The sequence below is a fragment of the Lithobates pipiens genome, unplaced genomic scaffold, assembly GCF_037356315.1.
Source record: "Lithobates pipiens isolate NorthernLeopardFrog02 unplaced genomic scaffold, aLitPip1_a1.2 Scaffold_25, whole genome shotgun sequence".
Taxonomy (NCBI): domain Eukaryota; kingdom Metazoa; phylum Chordata; class Amphibia; order Anura; family Ranidae; genus Lithobates; species Lithobates pipiens.
Window position 1 is genome coordinate 202,469,209 of NW_027507787.1, and position 19,075 is coordinate 202,488,283.

Consider the following 19,075-nt stretch of genomic DNA (forward strand, 5'->3'; position numbering starts at 1 on the left):
TGGTTCAGTCTCCAACTGTACTGATTAAACGAAAATTGCACAATCTGGTATCATACGAGAAGCTCTTTTGTGTTTGTCCAATGCCTTGAGGCGATTCAATTCACGTTGTGCGCTATACAAATATCTCATTCATTCAGATAATATCGGACAAATTGTCACGATTGGCTCTCGAAAGCGGTGTACTAACAATCCAATTATCGCTCGATCGCTTCGAAATCTGTATTTTTCATCTGATTTTCGGATAGTTTGTACGGGCCTTAAGCGTGCCTACACTTTTATCCTCTTGTTAGACAGTCTGATGATTTCCTTCTGTTATCATAATCTCAGTTGGTATCTTTTGGTGTGACTTTTGTTTTTGCTACACCTCTCCTTAGATGTCTGTGTCTCAGATCCTGTGTACCTCTGCAACCTGATTGTCATGTACTCTTTTTTTTTTTTCTGTATGTTAAAAACTAATAAAATAATATTTTCAGCTCTCAACATTTTTATTAGAGTACTATCTGCATGTCAGAGGTATACAAAGAGCCAACCCCCGATTCAAGCATGAATGAAGAGAAGCCCCCTGCAGGACAAAGGAACTTCTACAACCAGAGAGGACAGAGGACCAACCTGGTGTCCCAGAGCTGGACAGATAAAAACACCAATGAAACACTCCTTGGACACTAGCAAAAACCAAGGCATGCTGGGTAGAGGAAGGGTTATTTGGGGGGCTGCATGCCACTCAGTAGTTGATGGTACTCAAATCGGCCCACACATGGAATAAGAATGATAATCCTCATGGTGTAGTAATAATAATGTGCTTATTTAAAACAATGTAGAGACTTACAGTTGAAATATCCGCTATGCAGCCAGCAACTGACACAGTCATACTGTAACAGAACGCTAAGGATTCTGAACTTCCGGTCTGGGCCGTAACTAGAAGTGACGTTACCCGGCTCCTCCCAACGTGTTGTGTCACTAAAGCGTAACTTTCTCAAGGGATTGAGCACTGTACTGCACAACTGTCTAAATATCACTGATTTTGAAGTAATATTTCAGCACTTCACTAAGAACTTTATTATTCTGTGTTCACGTTTTACACTGGACTCTAGGAACACCCATTTTGAATGATAACCAGTTTGTTCTTGTTTTCTGTTCATCAATTGCACTTTATATTTATACTATAGGTAATTATATATATATATATATATATATATATATATATATATATATATATATATATATTATTATTTTTTTTTAATGATTATTAGAGCATTATTTTGATGCTTCACTTAGAAAATATTCTATAAGATTTAGCGCCACTCCATATATATATATATTTTAAATGTATTTTATATGTGGTGACACTACAGGTGTTTGTTTTTCTTACATCAATCTATACAAATGTATTTTGTGCTCACTTATTTTACACACAGTGTAGTGCACAAGTTACCCATTTTATTTTATTTGGGGGCTGGCTTACATGATTAGTTTGACAATATCTTATCTGCCTGTAAGCGTCGCTATAACATGACTGTGTTAGAATTCCACTTCTGTGTCCCTCAATGTATAAGATAAAATGTCTCCACAGCAATGCAGTGAGGTGGGGCTTTTACAGAAGACGGAGCATTAAAACGAATAATCTGGTCAATAAAAGACGTACAAGACTTGGGAATGATTCATTAAACAGAAGGATGAGATGCAGAAAGTAACTGAACAGATGAAATACTGAAACGATAATAAAAAAGGTGAACTGTGGGGGTTCAGGATGATGCAAGCAAGGCACAGCTCATTGTAAGCACTCCCATTGAGAGCTGCGTCTTTAATGTAAACAATTTATCTCTCCTTGTAAAAATAATGAGATAAAAGAAAGCTCCTTTTATTTCTACATTGAATGTGAAATGTGACAAGATAGAGGACACAAACAGCACACATCGCATGCCATGCAAAGAGCTTACTGTCACTACTTCCTCCTCACATCCTGCGGGTGGCGCTGCTGCCACTGGAGGCTCCTGCTGAGAACGGTATAAGGACACATGGTCACCGACACACTATACACCACCAGTGTCTAATGGCTTTTCTGGAGGGAGTGGTGAACTATCATGGAGCAAATTCAGGAAAGAGAAAAAGTGTATGCAAAACGTAACCATGATCTCTTATTTGCTCCCTTTTGATCTGTTAAGTACACGACTCACAACTGAAAGGGCAAAAAATACCCGTTGATCCTGCCAGAAGTCTTGTGAGCCGATAAATTCCTGTGCTCTCTGCCCGTGCTGCATTCTTATCAGTTATTAGTACATTGTTCCCAGTTCTCTCTAAGGACCAAGGACCACAGAATACCCCCCCATGCTGACGAGATGAGAATGGTGGGTGTTCTGTAGGCCTGTCCCAGGGGGACAATGCTGGACCTCCGTAGATACATTGCCACATGAGAACCGACATCCTAAGACAGGGGTAAAAACTGCTTTTCTTAGGTTTAAATACACTTTCAGGTGGAACTTGAATAAAATTCTATTAAAGCAGCATCAATAAGAAACTTAAATCTGGTTTATATTGTCCTCTAGGGGAAACTATCTCTTACTTCCTGTCTTGGTGACCACAGGAAGTGTGAGGAATCCCTCCAAAGGAATTCAATAAAGACCCTCCAATGATGACCTTACAGAGATGCTGACTACTCTGCATGCCATCCAAAATAAATGTATATATATATATATATATATATGTATGTATATATATATATATATATATACACACATACACACATATACATATATATATATATATATATACATATACATATACATATATATACACACACACACAGTATCTCACAAAAGTGAATACACCCCTTACATTTTTGTGAATATTTTATTATATCTTTTCATGTGACAACACTGAAGAAATTACACTTTACTACAATGTCAAGTAGTGAATATACAACTTGTATAACAGTGTACATTTGCTGTCCCCTCAAAATAACTCAACACACAGCCATTAATGTCTAAACTGCTGGCAACAAAAGTGAGTACACCCCTAAGTGCAAATGTCCAAATTGGGCCCAATTATCCATTTTCCCTCCCGGGTGTCATGTGTTGTTAGTTTTACAAGGTATCAGGTGTAAATGGGGAGCAGGTGTGTTAAATTTGGCGTTATCGCTCTCACCCTCTCATACCGGTCACTGGCAGCTCAACATGGCACCTCATGGCAAAGAACTCTCTGAGCATCTGAAAAAAATAATTGTTGCTCTACATAGAGATGGCCTAGGCTATAAGAAGATTACCAAGACCCTGAAACTGAGCTGCAGCATGGTGGCCAAAACCATACAGCTGTTTAACAGGACAGGTTGCACTCAGAACAGGCCTCACAGTGGTCGACCAAAGAAGTTGAGTGCACGTGCTCAGCCTGTCAGTGCTCAGACCATATGTCACACAAAAAAGTTTGCTGAAGACAAGCAGAATAGGGACATGGATTACTGGAACCATGTCATGTCCTGTGTATGGTCTGATGAGACCAAGATAAACGTATTTGGCTCAGATGGTGTCAAGCGTGTGTGGCCGAACCAAGGTGAGGCGTACAAAGACAAGTGTGTCTTGCCTACAGTCGAGCATGCTGGTGGAAGTGTCATGGTCTGGGGCTGCATAAGCACTGCCGGTGTCCTATCATATAAGGTCCCCCCATCGGATAGTGTCCACTGTGTACTGCGCATGCGCAGTACACAGCACACACAGATTCCCGAAAATACCCGAACATGAACGGCACCTGCGCCGTGAGTCCAGGTTCTATCCCCACCATCCAAGTGGACATAGAGTTGTAATATAAAAGAGCCGAGCGCAGCGGGGCCAAGCCCGAAGCATGGCGAGCGAAGCTCACCCGCGAGGGGCCCTCTAATTTTTCACAACCCTATGTCCGCTTGGATGGTGGGGCTACTGGCAGGCGCCGTTCATCTTCGGAGAATTTCTGAACCTTCTTCTGCCCTGTACTGCGCATGCGCAGTATGGGGCGGACACTATATGATGGCAGGACACTATCTGCCAGAACACCGGCACTGGGGAGCTACAGTTCATTGAAGGAACCATGAATGCCAACATGTATTGTGACATACTGAAGCAGCGCATGATCCCCTCCCTTCTGAGACTGGGCCGCAGGGCAATGCTTGATAACAAGCCTAAACAAACCTCCAAGACGACCACTGCCTTGCTAAAGAAGCTGAGGGTAAAGGTGATGGAATGCCCAAGCATGCCTCCAGACCTAAACCCTATTGAGCATCTGTGGGGCAACCTCAAACGGAAGGTGGAGTAGCAAAAGGTTTCTAACATCCACCAGCTCCGTGATGTCGTCATGGAGGAGTGGAAGAGGACTCCGAGAAGCTCTGGTGAACTCCATGTCCAAGAGGGTTAAGGCAGTGCTGGAAAATAATGGTGGCCACACAAAATATTGACACTTTGGGCCCAATTTGGACATTTTCACTTAGGGGTGTACTCACTTGTGTTGCCAGCGGTTTAGACATTAATGGCTTTGTGTTGAGTTATTTTAAGGGGACAGAAAATTTACTAGATAGATAGATAGATAGATAGATAGATAGATAGATATAGGAGTAGAAGCCTGGCTGGATTATTAAGGGCGGTAAAGGAGATGCTGGAGTGCTCAATATGTGAACATGCTTCTACTTCTGAGATTTCCCACTTCATTAGCCTGCAGAATACCACAGCTCTGACTCTGGAGCTGGAAGTTTGCATTTGCATTTAATTTGGTCCTGGACGGTCAGATATAAAAAAAGGTATATGCATTCCCTGTTAGGTGGCTACTTTACATCCTTCTGCTGGTTTGAAAATAAACATATAAAAGGTTTACCACTTGGACTCGCCTGGCAAGGCAGGGACGGCATCAAAACAAATCTTTTATCTGAGACCAGAGAAGAAGGCTGCATAAAACCAGAACCTTTATCTGAGACCAGAGAAGAGGGCTGCATAAAACCAGAACCTTTATCTGAGACCAGAGAGGAGGGCTGCATAAAACCCAAGCCTTTATCTGAGACCAGAGAAGAGGGCTGCATAAAACCAGAACCTTTATCTGAGACCAGAGAAGAGGGCTGCATAAAACCCGAGCCTTTATCTGAGACCAGAGAAGAGGGCTGCATAAAACCAGAACCTTTATCTGAGACCAGAGAGGAGGGCTGCATAAAACCCAAGCCTTTATCTGAGACCAGAGAAGAGGGCTGCATAAAACCAGAACCTTTATCTGAGACCAGAGAAGAGGGCTGCATAAAACCCGAGCCTTTATCTGAGACCAGAGAAGAGGGCTGCATAAAACCAGAACCTTTATCTGAGACCAGAGAAGAGGGCTGCATAAAACCCGAGCCTTTATCTGAGACCAGAGAAGAGGGCTGCATAAAACCATAACCTTTATCTGAGACCAGAGAAGAGGGCTGCATAAAACCCGAGCCTTTATCTGAAACCAGAGCTGAGAAACATAAAAAGAAATCTATAGGAGCACGGAAGGTGACATCGCATGTAGTGATGTGGAAGGGAGGAGGGGTTATCCTCCACCAACTATAACTGAGCTGTGGAGATCTTCTGCCTTTTCCCGGTCACATCTTTACCATTATAATGAATGACATGACTCACCTGGCTCTTTATTCGCACCGTCTGCTGGACAGGACGCAGATGGACCCCCTTCTTAATCCGATTCATCATCTCATCCACTGCCTGCCGCTTCAGATCATCAACATTCCCTGCAGAAGAGAAGGTGAATGGCGGAGTTAACATGTGGCTGGAGAGGAGACCGTGGGAACGCCGATGAAAATCACTAACCAAAAAAGACTGAGGAACAAGCAATTAGGAGTTGTTTTATTTCTTTTTTATACACACACAAAAAAAAAACAATTATCCCCTATGATGAGCAAAAAGCATGCCAGTAATAAATTACATGTAACCAACCAATCACATCCAAGTTTGTGTCTCTGCCCCTCCCACAATGGGGAGTTTAAAGTAGATGTAAGCCCAATAACTAGAATCTCATATTTAAAATTTGAATGTACTTTTAAAAAGTAATTTTTTATCTTTTAAAACAGCAGATATTATTAAAGTGTGACCCAGGCCCCTGCATTCACTATATGTGGTCTCCCACAGTACACAGAACATGGAAATGCAATCGTTTAACCACTTTCAGACCGGACCAATTTGCTGGCCAAAGACCAGACCACTTTTTGCGATTCGGCACTGCGTCGCTTTAACTGACAATTGCGTGGTCATGTGACGTGGCTCCCAAACAAAATTAACGTCCTTTTTTTCCCACAAATAGAGATTTCTTTTGGTGGTATTTGATCACCCCTGCGGTTTTTATTTTTTGCGCTATAAACAAAAATAGAGCGTCAATTTTGAAAAAAAACCGCATTATTTTTTACTTTTTGTTATAATAAATATCCCCCAAAAATATATATTCCCTCAGTTTAGGCCGATAGGTATTCTTCTACATAATTTTTGGTAAAAAAAAAATCGCAATAAGCGATTATTGATTGGTTTGCGCAAAAGTTATAGCGTTTACAAAATAGGGATAGTTTTATAGCATTTTTATTAATAATTTTTTATTATTTTTTTTTACTAGTAATGGCGGCGATCAGGGATTTTTATTGTGACTGCGACATTGTGGGGGACCCATCGGACATTTTTGACACATTTTTGGGACCATTGTCATTTATAGAGTAATCACTGCTATATAAATGCAGTGATTCCTGTGTAAATGACACATGGAGCAGAGATCAGCGTCACTAGTTGCTAGGCAGAATGGAGAAATGTTGTTTACAACGGCACTTCTCCATTCGGCCGCTCCGTGAGACGATCGTGGGGATGCCCGCGGCGATCGACTCCGCGGGTCCCGCAACCGGACTCACGGGGGTCCCGACCAGGGCAGGAGCGGGCCGGCGGCGGCGCGCTCCCGATGGCAGGGCGGCAAATTTAAAGGGACGTACATGTACGCCCATTTGCCTGCCCGTGCCATTCTGTCGACGTACATCGTCGTGCGCTGGTCGGCAAGTGGTTAAGTACATATAAACTGCTAAATACCTTTTCTCATCAGCAATATATCAGTGTCTGGTTAAATATTGTAGGAAGAGTTTTCATTCTGCTCCGACTGTCCTATGAGACTGCAGGAACCCTGACCCTATGTCTGGACAGTGCTGATTGGCCCTGTGCCGATCACATGCCCCCTCTCAAGAAACCAAAAAAAAACAAAAAAACTCTCTAGCAATGCAGACCAAACTGAGCATATGCAGAGTGTCTCTAAGGCTCTGTCCTATCAGCAGATGGATTGGGGGCAGTGGAAGAAGGGGAAGATCAGAGAAGACAGGATCAAACAACCTTTTTACACAATGTACAGGATTAACCCCTTAGGTTCCACAGTGAGTATAACAAGCATGCTTTACTGCATATACAGACTGATTTTACTGTTGTGGGTTTAGTAACACTTAAAAAAAAAAAAAAAATCTCTGGCCATGAAGACACTCCTTGTTATAAGATGATATTAGGCACTCCTATAAGATGATGATATTAGGCACTCCTATAAGATGATGATATTAGACACTCCTATAAGATGATGGCGACGACATTAGGCACTCCTATAAGATGATGGCGACGACATTAGGCACTCCTATAAGATGATGACGACGACATTAGGCACTCCTATAAGATGATGACGACATTAGGCACTCCTATAAGATGATGACGACATTAGGCACTCCTATAAGATGATGACGACATTAGGCACTCCTATAAGATGATGACGACATTAGGCACTCCTATAAGATGATGACGACATTGGGCACTCCTATAAGATGATGACGACATTGGGCACTCCTATAAGATGATGACGATATTGGGCACTCCTATAAGATGATGACGATATTGGGCACTCCTATAAGATGATGACGACATTAGGCACTCCTATAAGATGATGACGACATTAGGCACTCCTATAAGATGATGACGACATTAGGCACTCCTATAAGATGATGACGACATTAGGCACTCCTATAAGATGATGACGACATTAGGCACTCCTATAAGATGATGACGACATTAGGCACTCCTATAAGATGATGATGACATTAGGCACTCCTATAAGATGATGATGACATTAGGCACTCCTATAAGATGATGATGACATTAGGCACTCCTATAAGATGATGATGACATTAGGCACTCCTATAAGATGATGATGACATTAGGCACTCCTATAAGATGATGATGACATTAGGCACTCCTATAAGATGATGATGACATTAGACACTCCTATAAGATGATGACATTAGGCACTCCTATAAGATGATGACATTAGGCACTCCTATAAGATGATGATATTAGGCACTCCTATAAGATGATGATATTAGGCACTCCTATAAGATGATGACATTAGGCACTCTTATAAGATGATGACATTAGGCACTCCTATAAGATGATGATATTAGGCACTCCTATAAGATGATGATGATATTAGGCACTCCTATAAGATGATGATGATATTAGGCACTCCTATAAGATGATGATGATATTAGGCACTCCTATAAGATGATGATGATGATATTAGGCACTCCTATAAGATGATGATGATATTAGGCACTCCTATAAGATGATGATGATATTAGGCACTCCTATAAGATGATGATGATATTAGGCACTCCTATAAGATGATGATGATATTAGGCACTCCTATAAGATGATGATGATATTAGGCACTCCTATAAGATGATGACATTAGGCACTCCTATAAGATGATGACATTAGGCACTCCTATAAGATGATGACATTAGGCACTCCTATAAGATGATGACATTAGGCACTCCTATAAGATGATGACATTAGGCACTCCTATAAGATGATGATGATATTAGGCACTCCTATAAGATGATGATGATATTAGGCACTCCTATAAGATGATGATGATATTAGGCACTCCTATAAGATGATGATGATATTAGGCACTCCTATAAGATGATGATGATATTAGGCACTCCTATAAGATGATGATGATATTAGGCACTCCTATAAGATGATGAGGATATTAGGCACTCCTATAAGATGAGGATATTAGGCACTCCTATAAGATGAGGATATTAGGCACTCCTATAAGATGAGGATATTAGGCACTCCTATAAGATGAGGATATTAGGCACTCCTATAAGATGAGGATATTAGGCACTCCTATAAGATGAGGATATTAGGCACTCCTATAAGATGAGGATATTAGGCACTCCTATAAGATGAGGATATTAGGCACTCCTATAAGATGAGGATATTAGGCACTCCTATAAGATGAGGATATTAGGCACTCCTATAAGATGATGAAATTAGGCACTCCTATAAGATGATGAAATTAGGCACTCCTATAAGATGATGAAATTAGGCACTCCTATAAGATGATGAAATTAGGCACTCCTATAAGATGATGAAATTAGGCACTCCTATAAGATGAGGATATAAGGCACTCCTATAAAATGATGATGATATAAGGCACTCCTATAAGATGATGATGATGATGATACAAGGCACTCCTATAAGATGATGATGATGATACAAGGCACTCCTATAAGATGATGATGATGATGATGATATAAGGCACTCCTATAAGATGATGATGCTCTGTCCATATCTCCCAATTGTGCTGCTACATTTTCACCTTGGCAGAGGCTCCCCCTGGTGGATACCACATTTCCTAGCTGGAGGACCTGCAACATCATTTATCACTTTTCTGTCTAGCCTCACAGTCCTTGCCCCCCCCCCCCCCTTATTCCATGGATTTCAATTCTGTCACTCATGCAGCCTCACTGTCACAAGTGTAAATCATCTAGGGTGGTTTTCTTGAAAATACAGCCTGCCTAGGAAGGCCTACTCCTCCAGACTGACACCTGCACATCAAGGCATAAGGCGGCATATTTGCATAACTCTTCCCAGGAGCCAGCCCACTACTTAACCACTTCAGCCCCGGAAGATTTGGCTTCTCAATGACCAGGCCATTTTTTTGCAATTAGGCACTGTGTTGCTTTAACTGACAATTGCGCGGCTGTGCAATGCTGCACCCAAACAAAATTGATGTCCTTTTATTCCCCACAAATAGAGCTTTCTTTTGGTGGTATTTGATCATCTCTGCATTTTTTATTTTTTGCGATATAAACAAAAAAAAGCGACAATTTAAAAAAAACAAAAAAAAACAATATTTTTTGCTTTTTGCTATAATAAATAGCCCTTAAAAAAAAAAAAAAATGTCCCCTCAGTTTAGGCTAATATGCATTCTTCTACATATTTTTGGTAAAAAAAAAAATATATAAAAAAAAATCCCAATAAGCGCATATTGATTGATTTGCGCAAATGTTATAGTGTCTACAAAAAAAGGGATAGATTTCTAGCATTTTTATTATTATTAGTATTATTTTTTATCCTGACTGTGACATTATGATGGACACATGGAACACTTTTGACACATTTTTGGGACCATTGGCATTTATGCAGCGATCAGTGCTATAAAAATGTATTGATTACTGTAAAAATGTCACTGGCAGTGAAGGGGTTAACACTAGGGGGCGATCAAGGGGGTTAAGGCCCCTTACACACTGGTGTGTCGGCGGTACCGCCGCTATTTTTAGGAGCGATTTACCGTCGGATTTGCAGCGTTATTCGGTCGCTAGCGGGGTGGTTTTACCCCCACTAGAGGCCGAGAATGGGTTAAAAACCACCACAAAGCGCCCCTGCAGAGGCGCTTTGCCAGCGGTATAGCGGCGCCACCCCATTGATTTCAATGGGCAGGAGCGGTGAAGGAACGGTGTATACACCACTCTTTCACCGCTCCAAAGATGCTGCTAGCCTGACTTTTTTTAGCGTCCTGCCAGCGCCCCGCTCCAGCGTGAGAGCCCTCGGGGCATTCACATTGGAGCGACAGCAGCGGCTGTTTCAGGTCGGTTTGCAGGCGCTATTTTTAGTGCAATAGCGCCTGCAAAACGACCCAGTGTGAAAGGGGACTTACTGTGTTCCCTGGGAGGGGATTCTAACTGAAGGGGGAGGGGACTGACCTAGAGGAAGTGACGGATGGTGGTTCCTAGCTAATAGGAACACGCGATCTGTCACTCCTGTCAGAACAGAACAGGGATTTGTGTGTTTACACACACACTTCTGTGTTCTGTTCCTAGAGCTCACGATCGCTTGTGGCCGCCGGTCATCGCGACTGTCGGCCACGAGCATCGGCACCCCCGCAGTGCAGCGGGCGCCTGCTATCCCGATCCCGCAAGCCGACGTATAGCTATGACGGTTCACTGGATCATGCAGACCTGCTGCAGTAAAATGACGGTGGATGGGAATACTGAGGAAGGGTGCTGTGATGTTTTCAGGAAGCACAGCACCCTGACAGGATGTACAGCACCCTTCCTTCCCCTCCCACTTGGCCCGATGCACTTGCTCTGTGTAGAGAAGCATTGAGGCCCAGTGATGAGATCAATGGGAATAAAATAAGGTATGTAATAAACATAGAAAGATTAAATTTAACAAGTTCATTAGCATGTTGATGAGGGAGAAAGCAAGAACCAGGGAAGGCAAAACATAAGCACAATAAACTTTAGCTTTAAAGCTTAACTCCACTTTTGTTGAGAAAGAAAACATCCCCCTTGAGTGATCGATGTACATTAAAAGGGTTTTAACAAACTTTGTTGCAGATTCCCCATACACACTATTAGATTTTCTGCTGATTTTTTTTCCTTCACATTTACCAAAACCATATAGAGCCAGGGCCTGCCTGATTGCATACAAATGGAAACTCTTAAAGTTTGACCTCATATTATTTGGTTTTGGTAAATCTGGAGACAAAAATCTTCAGAAAATCTAATAGTGTGTATGGGGTGTTACTCTGTGCCCCTGTGCTGTGTGAATCTAATGGGAGTGGTTTCATAATCATCAATCAGATGCTGCACCTGCAGGACTCTAATAAGGAAAGTTGCTTGGCTTGTATCCCTTTAGACCATGTGTCAAACACGTACAGCTATTCTTATACATACAACTGGCCCTTTGAGGGCAATCATAATGCTGATGTGGCCCGCGATGAAATAAGAGTTTGACACCCCTGCTTTAGACGTGATTTCTTATTGGGAGTATCTCACCAAAAATGACATTTTTGTTGCAGGGGATGCCTGAAATCTGACTTGTATATTAGTGAGGCATTCTGGGAAAATCTGTGAGCCAATCACACAAGCAGGAAATGTCTCTGGGGAACATTCTGTACACAATCTAAGTACAGAACCTCCTCCAGGTTACCATATTGCATTTTCAGAAAATTACAGAGCTGCAGATTGAAAAGGAAAGGTCATTTTTTAACATTATTCAATTACAACATGACTTGTGTCAAAATTGTATACGCTATATTATTATTTTTTTTATTATTTGCAATTTTCCCCATGAAAGTGAAGTTACAATTTAAGGTCCGTTACAGTCACTAAGGGGGGACATGTTACGTCAGGGATGACCTGAAAAATCAGTTTTTTCCCGAACGCAGAGCAGCGGCGCAGAGCACGTTCCATGGAGCAGAGCCGGGCTCCGCAGGACACCAACCGCTGGCTGTATACACGTAAACATCACACAAAGGCCTTGTGGGAAATAAAAGCTGGCGCTGCAGAATGTAATGGCCCCCATTATCTTATTAATACAATGAGGAATTCAGTTCCACATTCAATGCTTTTCCATTGTCGCCAGTGAATGACTTAAAAGCCAGCGCAACCTGTCAGATAACGGTGAGCTCGACCCGCAGGGGGCTCCTTAATTCCTTCAATAAAAAAACACAAAAAAAAACGTGCAATTTGAACGCTTACATTTACACGGAACGCCTGCGGTATAACCGGAGTCATTGTTTAAAAAAAAAAAAAAAACTTGGAAAGGTGATTTTCAACAAGGATTTAAAAACACATTTTAGATGTTGTGTTAACGGAGCTGCAAACACCCTTTCATTGCCGAGAGACAGGAGATTCTGCAGAACAGAAAAACGGAGAATGGACATAGAACTCCACCCCCAATTAATAGTACCGTGAGGGGAAAAAAAGTATTTGATCCCCTGTCGATTTTCTATGTTTGCCCACTGACAAAGAAATGATTAGTCTATAATTTTAATGGTCGGTTTATTTTAACAGTGAGAGACAGAATAACAAAAATATCCAGAAAAACGCATTTCAAAAAAGTTATTAATTGATTTGCATTTTAATGAGTGAAATCAGTATTTGATCCCCTATCAATCAGCAAGATTTCTGGCTCCTACATGTATTCTATACAGGTAATGGGCTGAGATTAGGAGCACTCTCTTAGGCTCGATTCACATCTATGCATGTTGCTTTTGAGCGTTTTTGTGGTGCTTGTCGCGTTTTTGGACACGCATCAAAGGGACGATGGACGGGCCACGTACCATCAAATCTTAAGTGAGAACCTCCTTCCCTCAGCCAGGGCATTAAAAATGGGTTGTGGATGGGTATTCCAGCATGACAATGACCCAAAACACATGACCAAGGCAACAAGGAGTGGCTCAAGAAGCAGCACATTAATTTCTTGGAGTTGCCTAGCCTAGTCTCCAGACCTTAATCCCATGAAAAATATGTGGAGGGAGCTGAAGGTTCGAGTTACAAAACGTCAGCCTGGAAACCTTAAAGTGGTTGTAAACCCTTACAAACCACTTTGACCTACAGGTAAGCCTAGATTAAGGCTTACCTGTAGGTCCAAGCAATATCTCCTAAACCTATATGGTTTAGGAGATATTTGCCCGAAAACGGGCACCGCTGTCTACGGCGCATGCACCGTAGACAGCGGCGCGCAGGCGCACTGAGCGCGGCAGTTCCAAGAATGGAGCTGCCGCATTTGTCGACTCCCGTGCGCATGCGCGGGAGTGACGTCATCGCGGCTTCGCCGAATGACAGCGGCGGAGCTGCGAGACGCCACCAGCAAGATGGATGCGGCGGACTACAGGGGACAGCGGCGACTTCGCTGGCTCCTGTGTCAGGTAAGTGACACATAATGGGCTACTATGCGATGCATAGTAGTCCATTATGCTTTACCTTTGCAGGGAAAAAAAGAGGACGTAAACTCATCAGGGTTTACTTCCTCTTTAATGACTTGGAGAGGATCTGCAAAGAGGAGCTGGAAAAAATCCCTCCTGAGATGTGCAAACCTGGTGGCCAACTATAAGAAATGTCTGACCTCTGTGATTGTCAACAAGGGTTTTGTCACCAAGTACTAAGTCATGTTTTGTAAAGGGGTCAGATAATTATTTCACTCATTAAAATGCAAATCAATTTATAATTTACTTTTTGGAAATGCGGTTTTCTGGATATTTTTGTTGTTATTCTGCTTCTCACTGTTAAAATAAACCTACCATTAAAATTATAAACTGATCATTTCTTTGTCAGTGCGTCTAGCCATGTAAGGACCCTGAAAACCAATCACCACCTTCAGGATTTCTAAGGGTGTACATTTTTGATTTCACTTCTCACTACCTATCACAGTTTCAGAGGCCATGAAATGCCAAGATGAGCAAATAGCTTGGGGTGTCTACTTTCCAAAAATTGGGTCATTGGGGGGGGGGGGTTTGACCTGTCCTGGCATTTAATGCACAACATTAGAAGCTTATGTCACACATCACCCACTCTTCTAACCACTTGAAGACAAAGCCATTTCTGACACTTTTTGTTCACATGGAAAATGTTATTTTTTTTGCTAGAAAATTACTCTGAACCCCCAAACATTATATATTTTTTTAAAGCAAAGGCACTACAAATTAAAATGGTGGGTGTAGCAATTTTTTTTTTTCACACAGTATTTGCACAGCAATTTTTTGGGAAAAAAAACACCACTTTTTTTTTTTTTACTTTAATGCACTAAAACCCACTATATTGCCCAAATGTCAAATAAAATATAAAAGATGATCTTATGCCGAGTACATAGATACCAAACATGACATGACTTAAAATTGCGTACAACCGTGCAGCGGTGACAAACTACATTTTTAAAAGCCTTTACAGGTTACCACTTTAGATTTACAGAGGTGGTCTACTGCTAAAATTACTGCCCTCGATTTGACATTTGTGGTGATACCTCACACGCATAGTGCAATTGCTGTTTACATATGACACGAGACCGACGCTTGCGTTCGCATTTGCATGCGAGCATGGGGGGACAGGGGTGCTTTTTTTTTTTTTTTTTCCACTTTTACACTGTCCATTTCATTTTTTTTTTTATTTCTTATCATTTTTATTGTTAACACAGAGAATGTAAATATCCCCTATGATAGCAATAGGTAATGACAAGTACTTTTTTTATTTTTTTTTATTGGGTCTATTAGACTCTAGATTGCTCCTCTGCCCTCAAAGCATCTGACCACACCAAGATCAGTGTGATAAGATGCTTTCCCAATGGCGCTGAAGTCATGAAATGCTCATAGTTTCCAGTTTCTTAGGCCATAAGGATGATTGGAGCCGTTCTATTGGATCAGCTCTATGGTCAGCTGCAGGAGCCACTGGCTGCATTATCAGGTTCCCCAGTGGGACAGGACAGCCAGAGAAAACCAAGAAGGGGTGGGGGGTGGGGGGTGGGGGGCCCCTCCCGCTGCTTGTAAAAGCAGTCTAGTGCCTAATTAGCTGATAGGATTGCTTTTACATGAAAGCCGATCGCTGGCTGGAAAGAATGATACCAAGATGATACCTAAAGCTGCAGGCATCATTCTGGTATAACTAAAATCCTGCAACATATCAGTACGTTGCTGGTCCTTGTTGGGTATATATTTTAATATTCTTTTTTTTTTTTCATGCAGCCTGTGGGCTGAAGGAAAAAAAAAAAAAAAAGAAGAAGATATTGATCGGTGGGTATGCCCACCATTAGAACTCCGCCCTGTATCCACCCACTTCTAATGATGGGCATACCTGCACCATTTTTTTTTTTTTTTTTTTTTTAACAGTGATGGTGAAATCACTTCCTACAGCGCTAGAGTCACTGATTTATGTATCATGAGAGCAAACACTGTTGCTGTCAGGATAAATAAATCAGTGCTGCAGCTGAATGGCGTACCTGAAAAAAAAATGAATGGTTAACAATAAAACACAGTAAACAGTGAAGTTTAAAAGAATTACATACCTGAAAAGCAAGCATGATAAAACATAGTAAACATAGTAAAAAGAGCAGAATAGAGACAGAGCAATAGAGGGAGAGCAATAAAACGACAACTACGGTATTTTTGGCTTTTTTATTATATATATTTTTTTTCACTTTTCTTTGTAACTGTAACGGTTCCAGGTTCGGGTCTCTCAAAATGCGGTGGCATCTTTAGAGACCCTGTGAAAGTGTGTCCTAGTCTGTGCAATGCTGTACCATACGCTAATACTCCACTAGTGAGCGGTAGCATTCAAAACATTCTCCAATGCAAAGACCAGGGTGGTCAGGACCGGAGGGACAATAATAGCGGGTGTCACACCTATATCCGCTCTTGCTACACACAGGACATCTGCTTTGGGGTGAACGTTGTGTAGGGGTACCAGGGAGGACATACAGAAAGTGCCTCCCATGCAGCCGGCTTACTGCAATTGCGTTGGGAAGTTGGGGCACAGCACCGTCTGAAAACAGAAGGGCTGTGACAATCTCTTCCTGGAATTTAAGGAAGGATCCAGTTGGTCCTGAAGCTCTGTATAGCACATGAGCGTTCAGCAGAGCCAATTGGAATAAGTATGCGGACACCTTTTTTTATACCAGTATCTGGCCGTGCGGGCAAATAAGTACAGCGCCATCAACTGGTCGTTGAGGTCCACCCCTCCCATATTAAGGTTGTATTCATGGACACAGAGGGGTTTCTCCACAACACCAGTAGCCGTTTGAATTTGGACCATCGTGTCTGCGTGTATTGAGGACAGAACGAAAACATTCCACGAATCCCTTCACTTCACTGCAAGCAAATTATTATTTCTCAAGCAGGCTCTCTCCCCCAGCCTAAGACAGGAATCTACAAGTCGCTGGGGTAAACCCCGGTGATTAGATTGCACTGTGCCACATGAGCCGATTTGGTGATCAAACAAGTGACTAAAAAGTGTCACGCTTGTGTAATAATTGTCCACATACAAGTGGTACCCCTTTCCGAATAAGGGTGACACCAAGTCCTACACAATCTTACCAGCGCTCCCTATATAGTTTGGGCAGTTCTCTGGATCCACATGACTACCTTTTCCCACGTAAACCATAAAAAGCTATATGTATAGACTGTTGCCCTGTCACAGAGCTTATACATCTTGACCCCCATATCTGGCACGCTTGCTGGGAAGATACTGACAAAAAGACAAGCGGCCAGAAAACTTAATGAGGGACACCTCAATGCAGAAAATTTTATGGGGAAGTAAACAAGGCTGAAAACTGTGGGTTGAGGTGGTTTATGAGGGGCCGAATTTTGTGGAGTCGATCGTATTTAGGGTCACCCCGAGGATGACAGAGTTCATTGTCGTTGAAGTGCAGAAATTGCAAGATCTGCTTGTATCTAGCCCTGGAAGCAGAGAACAGGGGCATATGGTGAATTGGGTCAGTGGACCAATCTGATCGCAACTCACTTTTTTTTTTTTTACGTATGTCCATGAGGAGGAATAGGCCCAGAAAGGTCTTAAATTCGGAGAATGTGATAGGTCTCCAATCTTTGGCAAGGGTCAACTTGGGATTAGCTGCGATTAATTGACCAGCATACAAATTGCTTTGGTCCACAATAGATCTATAGAGATCTTCCGTGAAAAAGAGCGAATAAAAATCAAGTGATGTAAAATCAACTGTTTCCACCTGAATTCCGGGTTGGCCAGTGAATGGGGGAAGTATGGGTGCTGCAGAAGTGGTGGACTCCCGATTCGGATTAGCAAATGTAGCAGGAAGGGCACTATGGGCTTGATGGGCCGGTGTTTGTCTTCTTGGTGGCTGTGGGACACTACTTGTGCTAGCCACCTCACCAGCTTGAACTGCACGTATGGGACTCGCCACGTCACCACGTGATGCTGCACTGCTGGTTTGACTACGACCAGGGTGTACTAGGCCGCTGGTGCTTGCTAGTTCACCAGAAGGATAAGCAGCACTAGTACTGGCTTCTCTGCTCCATACGAGAGCCCTGCAGTTTCTGCACCTCAACGACAGCAGAAGAACCGGGTCAGGTACGCTTGACCTTGGCAGGGACCACTACTCCGTTGTCAGAGCTATCTGTCAGGCTGCTGCTTCTGCTGTCTACAGGATCATATTCTGAGGCTGAATCTGACAGATGGGTGACATTCTCTTCACTCTCATGTGTCATGCTCAGAAACGTGTAGGCCTCTTCACTAGTGTACCTTCAATTGGAGATTGTGGCCTCCAATTTTACTGGTACAACTAGTGAAACTCTCAGGAAAAAAAAAAAAAAAAGGAGCACCTGACTGTCAGCGACTGCTTCAAACGCTACCAACAAAAAAACGGTCATCATTCGCAGGGATCAGGCCTGTCTCTGCAAATGCTGAAGTTATGTGTTTTGTAAGTGACAGCAATCGATTGATACTACACTTGGGTGGGCTGATCCTGCCAACACTGCGTCTTTGGGAACCCTAAACTACTGGGGACGCTAGTATACATCTGATCAGATCAGATATTGATCCGTTCAGACACTATACTACTAGGAGAGGTGTATGGTGCGTGCATGGGAGTTAGTGCTACTGGCACTAATCTGCCGCTGCCTGGGGTGATGCAGACCCTGACTGACGGTAAAACCTAACTGATGTCACCCGCCGGGCGATCAACCTTTATTAGGTAATATATGGCGGGTGCCCCGACACAAAAAAAAATTAACTAACCAGCGCAACGTCACCCATGATATTAATACGGTGATCACTGGTGACAGGGAGTGAAAGGGTTAACTAGGGGGCAATCAGGGGGGTTAAAACCTTTATTAGGTAATATACAGTGCTATAAAAACCTGACGGTGAAACAAATCAACTAACTGGCTAACTACCTTCACCGTGACACTAATACGGTGATCAGAAAAAAAGATTAGTGACATTGAGACAGGGGATGAAAGTGTTAACTGGGTGGGCAATCAAGGGGTTAAACCT

The 19,075-nt window shown here is 42.5% G+C and overlaps 1 protein-coding gene across 6 annotated transcripts in view; it reads right to left on the bottom strand.

Moving 5' to 3' along the window:
• The window catches only part of SHTN1 (shootin 1), a 169,524-nt gene that overhangs the window by 33,327 nt on the left and 117,122 nt on the right, over positions 1-19,075 (bottom strand). For 3 of the 6 annotated variants that reach the window (XM_077455439.1, XM_077455436.1, XM_077455442.1), the window contains 2 exons: positions 5,604-5,710; positions 1,938-1,994 (listed from right to left, as the gene is read on the bottom strand). In XM_077455439.1, the coding sequence (XP_077311565.1) occupies positions 1,938-1,994; positions 5,604-5,710 (164 nt within the window). The remainder of the gene's footprint in view (positions 1-1,937; positions 1,995-5,603; positions 5,711-19,075) is intronic. The other 3 variants (XM_077455441.1, XM_077455440.1, XM_077455437.1) reach the window with 2 other exon arrangements.